General features: G+C 40.9%; 1 protein-coding gene across 1 annotated transcript in view; it reads left to right on the forward strand.

Annotated features, from left to right (window-relative positions):
* The window catches only part of gucy1a2 (guanylate cyclase 1, soluble, alpha 2), a 32,231-nt gene that overhangs the window by 6,643 nt on the left and 17,981 nt on the right, over positions 1 to 7,607 (forward strand). Inside the window, exons 2-4 of the mRNA XM_010770753.1 lie at positions 295 to 356; positions 1,274 to 1,398; positions 3,653 to 4,569. Coding sequence (XP_010769055.1) covers positions 295 to 356; positions 1,274 to 1,398; positions 3,653 to 4,569 — 1,104 coding nt within the window. The remainder of the gene's footprint in view (positions 1 to 294; positions 357 to 1,273; positions 1,399 to 3,652; positions 4,570 to 7,607) is intronic.

Consider the following 7,607-nt stretch of genomic DNA (forward strand, 5'->3'; position numbering starts at 1 on the left):
ACACACACACACACACACACACACACACACACACACACACACACACACACACACACACACACACACACACACACTGTAGCAGCTACATATTATCATTAACTTTATTTACACCTGTGTTCTTTCTGCTATGACATTAAAAAAAAAAAGTCTCTCAAGATGGTAATTCTGGTCCGCTCATATGGTGTGGGTGTGCATGGAGTCAGGAATCAATAATAATTGCAACTACAATATTGTTGCCTAAATGCACTCACAAATACACATATTCTCGTCTCATATCCTCACTTCTTCTTGCAGACACAGACTGTTCAGGAGGCTCTCCAGCGAACTCTACATTTCTACAGACAACAAGAAATCCGGTAAGGCTCTCCTCGCTTGCTGTCAGTCTCTCTTCCTGGTTTTCTTTCTAACTAACTCCCCTTCCTCAACCCATCAATCTTCAGTACACACTCTCTGTCTACCTGCTGCCTGTTCTTGTGTCCTGAGAATAAAAAATGTTCCTCCTTTGCCCTTACTTTTCTGCTTCTGCCTGTCTTTCTGTCACACACCTGTTCAGTTACTGTGAACAAAATCAACCCATAAGCAAATCATATCTCTTCTGTTGGAAAGAACATATAGTAACGGCGCAAAGGTTAGAAATGTTGTGTGTGACTAGGGGGTCTCTGGTCTAATTCCCAGACTGAGACAAATCTGTGTGGGAAGTACAGAGCATCACTTCCTCTCTTATTACTTCTGTGGGGGTGCATGACCTTGAGCTAATTTCCCTGTCCAGCTTTTTCTATGGATCTGCTCAACGACAAACACATTTGAACCTACACAGGCTAATTCAATTGTCAGATTACCCAAATCATAATAATGTATACATTATATTTCACATAACCATAATGGTATCTATACATTAGTTTTCCCACCACCCTCACCAAATGGATTTTATTTCAAATGTGTATTTTGTTTGAAGAGCTCCCTGCACAGGTACATGGCTTTAGAAATGTTCAGCTGCAATTACAGAAAAAAGCTCAAGTCATGTTAACCTTTAAGAATAACCCAGACATGTCAAGGGTTGTTTTTACTGAAAGAATAAACCTAAAGAACTGGTGACAGCACAGTTTGTGGTACATTAAATTAAAGTGGTAAACAATCCAATGTCTTCTGGCACAAAAACACACAAAAGAGCATCCCTGATGGATGTTTATTAGCTTCTCATTACTTTATTAAACCTTATATTTGGTGATCTTATGGCTAATACCCTCAGGGTGTTTTTTTTGGTCTTTGACAGGTGTCAGGAAGTTGGCAGTGAGGAGAGACGGAAAGAGAGGAGAGATGAGAAGTGCCCATTCTTAGAAAATTCAGGTTCGGAAGAAGATGTCCTACAAATCCTGCAGTACATGGCCACCATACTGGGTAAGTAGTGCACTAGAGGAACATGTGCATGTCTTATTGTGAGCTTGACATTGAGACTTAATGCATGTGTGTGTGTTTGACATCCTGTGCAAATAAGTAGATTTGGTAATGAGTGTGTGTACATATTTAGTATATAGTATTCATCCCTTTGTAACTGTGCTCTTTTTAGTTGTGTTGCTTTGGATGGATTTTACTGTGTTATATGTATCACATGCCAAGACACATAGACAATGCCTCCTTTCTTTCCCCCCATGCACATCCTTCAGTATTAGTATGGTGTTTGTGATGGGGGGTGCACACCTACACAGTTAAACAGAGCCATCCCCAAAAGGTACAACCTCTAAAACACACAGTAGACCTTTTATATTAAATAGGGAAATACAGAAAAAATAACCACAGTATCCTGGCCAAGGCAGTGCACATGCAGACACAAATACACAGCTATTTACATTATGCAAAAACACACACACTGTGACTCACTGTAAAGGCTTACACAGTCTCTAAGGCCTCCCATGAAAAAAAACAAAAAAAACACGCACGCACGCACGCACGCACGCACGCACGCACGCACGCACGCACGCACACACACACACACACACACACACACACACACACACACACACACACACACACACTGTCCTGCTGAGTCACTTAGTACATTTCTGTCCTCCCTCTCTATTCTCCCTGGCTCTTCTCTACAGTATTTACCTGCTTCTAGTCCTCCAAACTCCATCTCTGTCCCCATATTGCAGAGTTTCCACCACTGTGTGCATCAACTATACACGACTGTTTGTTAATATCTCTGTCCTTGAGTCATCTTCTTATCTGTCTTTATCTGTCTCTTTTGTCAGCTCTCCGCCATGCTTGCAGTCTATGTGTAGTTATAGCACCTGTTTGGCTGCAACTTGGTACACAATGTTTATCTGATACAGCCCTCCATGTGCGTTAGATCAGTCCTCACTATTTACAGTTTATCTATTTATCAATCCATGTTGTGCCACTTATCTGAATGTGAGTCATGGGGGCAGAAGGTTAAGCAAGAAATCCAGAAATCCAGTGTTTCTCTCCGGTCTTCCGTCTCTTCCCCTGGGATTCTGAGGTGTTCCTTGGCTAGATGCGATATCTAATCCCTGCAGAATCTTATCGATCTGCCGGGGCTTGCCCTCCCACTTTGATGTGCCTGAAATACATCCACATGGAGGCGTGAAAGGAGGCCTCGCTGCCAATAATGCCGTCTGTGCCCAAACCACCTCATCTGACTCTGAGAATGAGCTTTTTCTCCTAAAGGTTGAGTCATAGCAGGCACAGACAAATTCTTGAATTCCCGTTTGACCTCTCCACACTGTGTCATGATAAACTGATCTGATTTCATGAGTTCAGTTTTTAAAATGTACTCAACACATAATGTGTCTTTTAGCTGGTGAAGTGACATTTTAGAGGAGCAGTGAGCTTTTTACAGGGTTTGGCCCTTTGGTCACTGCGACACAAACTAATCACATTAACACACATGCAGATTTGTGTATGTCAAAGTCATTTTTGATGTGTTTAAGTTGAACATTTTACCATATATAAACGATCTGATAACGTTTAACAAATGTTGTCTTCAGTATCATTGTCACTCCTTTGCAGTTATTTTTTTACAAGCCTATATAGTTGTTCACTTTTATGTCCTCATTCATTATTGCTTTGAATGAAGTAAACCATTTTTGGCACATTTTGGGATTTTTATATTTGTGATATCAGGTTTTGTTTATTCCAAATGTCAATTTTAATTTAGCTTTAATCCTTTAATCCTATTTCTTTCTCATTATTCAGTCAGTAGGCATGTGACATGATTATTTTATCTTATCAATATTCATTATTTTAGCAACGCTTTGATGTTTGTTTACTCTTAACACTGTTCTGTGTTTGATAAGCTCACAATTAATATGCTGAATTTAAATTGTTGTCAAAACATATAATTGAGCACAGGCAGCTCCTACTCCAAACTATTATACACACTCAGTGGAGATCTCTGCATCTTACAATGACACTGAAAAACAGTGACCCAAGATGCAATTCTGCCTGCTGCTTAATGACATGTCAAGCACATTCCTCATGTCAATTTGCAGGTATTTGAGTGCAGTTATCTGGATGTGTGTATGGAGGCATGTTAGGTGTATTGTTGATAGTTTGTGTGTGTATTCTGTATTATCTTTGGATAGTTTGTCTGTGTATTCTGTATCGCTGACATTGTGTTTTCCTTCTGTCGCAGGCATACCATTCTGTGAGCTGCGAGAGCATTTCGGAGAGGAGTTCTTTGGCCTCTGCTTTGAAGAAAATGAACGAGTGCTTCGGGCTGTAGGCGGCAACCTCCAGGACTTCTTCAACGGCTTTGATGCCATCTTGGAACACATCCGCACCTCCACGGGTCGCCGGGCCTCGTCTGAGAGCCCTTCTTTCCAGTGCAAGGACCCCTATGAGGAGGAGACGGGGAGAAGACAATTGGACAAAGTTGGAGAGCGAGGAGAAACAGATGGAAGAGGGAAGGAGTTGCTTCTTCACTGTTTCAACCCGGGCCCTGTGGTTGGATTGGTCATGCCAGGGTTCATCAGAGCTGTTGCCAGGCGGATCTTTTATTCAGAAGTTGAGGTGGAAGAGGTGCCTCCTCTAACTCCCTTATTGCCCAATGAAGATACAGAACACACAGACGATGACTCCACAACCCCAACCCCAACCCCGACTGTGTCCCCCACTGCCTCACCCTCGTCGTCCCCGTCCCCTCCCTCTCCTTTCCAAACCTCTGTTCCCACAGTTTGCTTGTCCTTCCAAATCCAGGAGACAAGCCCTCCTTCCCTCCCCTCCCTCCCAAATTCTGTGCCGGTGTGCACTAAACGCCCCCTCCTTCCACTCTCCACCAACCCCAGCGATCTGCGCATCAGCCTGGCCACGTTTTGCCGTGCCTTTCCGTTTCACCTCGTCCTGGGGCCTCGCATGGAGCTACTGCAGCTCGGAGAAGGACTGAGGAAACAGGCTCGCATTGAGCCGCACCGGTGCCACGCGTTCAGGGACTGTTTTGAGATTGTCTCACCCAAGATGGAGCCTTCGTTCAAGGGCATCCTGCTGAGGCTTGCATCCCCATTTACCATCCGCACCAGGCCTGATATCACACAGTCTGGCACCAAGGAGAAGGTAATAATATCATATAAGACAGATGAAACTTTTACTCAAATCCTACTTTCTAACAACATATTATAGAAGATTATTCAATTCAATTCAAAACCTTTATTTATCCAGGTAAAATCCCATTGAGATCAATGATCTCTTTTTCAAGGGAGACCTGCAGCAGTAGGTTCCACATGAAAACATAAACAACAGAACAACAAAAGGACATCATACAGCAAAATGTACAGGGATTACAATTTACATATCTATCCACATGTACAGGTACCAACAGCATCTGATTTTGTAGCATCCAACCGAGCTTTAAAAACATGTAGTGGTACTAGCTTGGTAATTTTCCATTCTTTTTGCAGACTGTTCCAAGTTAGTGGAGCTGCACATCTAAAAGCTTTCTTCCCTAAGACAGTCCTAGCACTTGGCACATTTAATAAAACCATAGCATGCGATCTCAGGCAATAAGTACTTTCAATTCGCCGAGAGATCAGAGAGCAGATATAAGATGGTAGTTTATCCAACATGGCTTTGTAAATGAAAAAGTACCAGTGACTGAGCCTCCGTGCGTATTGCAGTTTTAGTTAGTTGGTGACTGCATTTTTGTTTCCCAATGTAAATGTTAAGGCTGTTGGTATGTTGTTTTATATTTATCTAACAAAACTAACTCTATCACAGTCAAGTACAGAACTTTTTGTACTGTGGAATATGTACAAGAATCAACATCTCTCTTTAATTAAGACTTTAAATTGTTTGTTTTTGAAACAGGTGGAGCACAAGAAGGCCACACTTTCCTTTAATTTCCAGTTTGTTATATAATGTTTCTATCAGATTCAAGACAGAGTGTCTGGGTTTGGCATAATTGCAAATATAATGTATTTGCTTTAGTTCTTTGTCTTGTAGAAAGGGAAGCTTTGTTGTTGCATACTATTTGTTTGGGTTTACCTTCTTAAAAACCAAAAAAACCAAAAAAGATAATGAGATTGTTGATGAAATTGTGTCCATACTGACTGTCTTTACTTGTCACTCCAACACATGCAGCACCACACCACAGCCTTGGATATTTTTGCATTGCAGGAATGAGTTTTAATGAGTTTTAATTTGCCAGACACAATCAATGAATCAGTGTTGAATGCTATATCTAGTCCTTTATTAGTTGGATGGTCCCCGCAGGCTGCCAGTGTCAGTCCCAAACACCCCGATGCTAAATATAATTGACAAGGCGAAGAAGGGTTCAGCCACAGTGCGGTGATGTGTGTTTGTTTGCTTGTTCATAAATGGGTGAGGCTTAGGTAGCACACATATGAGTATTATTGTATTGGAAAGTGAGACCTCTAAGATACAAGCTAGTTTCTAATAGTTTTGGTTACAAATTGAAGCAAAAGGTACATGTACTGAGGACACACTGATAGGGACAACGTACGGATGGTTCTGGTGAAATGGTGTTTGTATATTGCAGAACCACCTTCAAACTCAAATGGAAATGCTAGTGGGTGTTGAGCTGTTGAGTGTTCATGTACAGTATAAGCTGCTACACACTCTCCCCAGGACAAACAAACAAACAAAGCAAACAATCAATATATTAAAAGTCAGTTTATCGATATTTTTGAAGGGCATGTTTTGTTCCAATGGGATACATTCATGGAAATGTAGGGGTCCAAATGATACTGGCATATCAAATTGATTTGTATCAAAGAGTACTCCAATGCTTGCTAGCATTTTTGGATGCTAGTGCCAATGACAGCTTTCAGCCTTAAGTTAAAAACGGTTCCTCTCAGTTGTACTTTGTGGTTGTTGAGGCTTTTGAAGACTTGTTTAAACATTGCTGTTTTTCTTCTTCTTGTGATCTTAGTGGTGTCTTGTCTAGCTGGAGGCTGACTGTGTGAGATGAGATAAGGATTTAACCCTGTTTTGTCTGCTCTGGTAGGCAAAGCATCAATATGAGGCACAAGGTGGGTGACTATAAGTGAAATATGAATTGGAGGGTATGAAGGTAAACCATTATTCTTTACTCGTCTCATATTTTTTTAACATCAGTGCCATTTCTCATTGGTGTGAAACTGGCCCAACGAATGGAGAGAATATTTCTGAACGTCATGTAGTTTCTTACAGAGTGGTAAAATGGGAATACACTGCACCACAGATCTGCAGCCAAAGGCAGATGGTGCAGTTAAAAGTCTTGTCCAGTGTCAAGTTTTCCTCTCATATCCATGTTTGCACTAGTGTCTTCATTGGCACATAAATATATCCCACTTACAAATTCACATGGCACACAAACAAGGTTGAACAAATTTCTAAACAACCCTCATACAAGTATTATTTTCACATCTTGTAAAGTATTTTTTTTGTTTGTTGCAAGATGCAGGATGATAGGAGGGTTTAATTTCAATTCATATCATTTCAATGCCTTAGAGAGTTGTCTATGTCCAGGATCATAGAGGGCAAAACATCTTTGAGAATTATTCACAAAAGCAGAACATGTCTGTACCACAAAAGTGAATCCCTTATTGTGGCTCTTCTCATAAAAGTAGTTTACTGCAGTATGAAGGCTAGAGTGTTTCAACTTTATTTACGCAGAGATCTAATTGGATGATTTCGGTTTTGCATTGGGCAAATGAACCAATCCCGGGATTTAGTGCATTTTATCCGAACATATTACTAATCAAACCGAAATGTTTGCGTATACCAGGGGTGTCAAACTCAATTTCATTCATTCATTAGCATTATGGTTGCAGTCAAAGGGCCGGTTGTAACTATATAAATATACATATATAAACACATAACATATATGAAATAATGTATTATATTATATTATTGCCTCTGCATTGTATTTTTATTGGATAGGATAATAACTTGTAGCATGTAACCGTATAATAAGTGTATTATATTCTTTGCAAGCTCTTGCGGGCCACATAAAATGAAGTTGCGGGCCGGATTTGGCCCCTGGCCCTTGAGTTTGACACCGCTGGCGTATACGATGCCCACAGTCATCAAGCCCTCGAAAGTATCTGCAGGATTCCACTTTTCAGAGTCGAGCCTCGAGGATCATTAAAATA

Source organism: Notothenia coriiceps, unplaced genomic scaffold (genome assembly GCF_000735185.1).
Source record: "Notothenia coriiceps isolate Sejong01 unplaced genomic scaffold, NC01 NC01_scaffold00009193, whole genome shotgun sequence".
Lineage (NCBI taxonomy): Eukaryota > Metazoa > Chordata > Actinopteri > Perciformes > Nototheniidae > Notothenia > Notothenia coriiceps.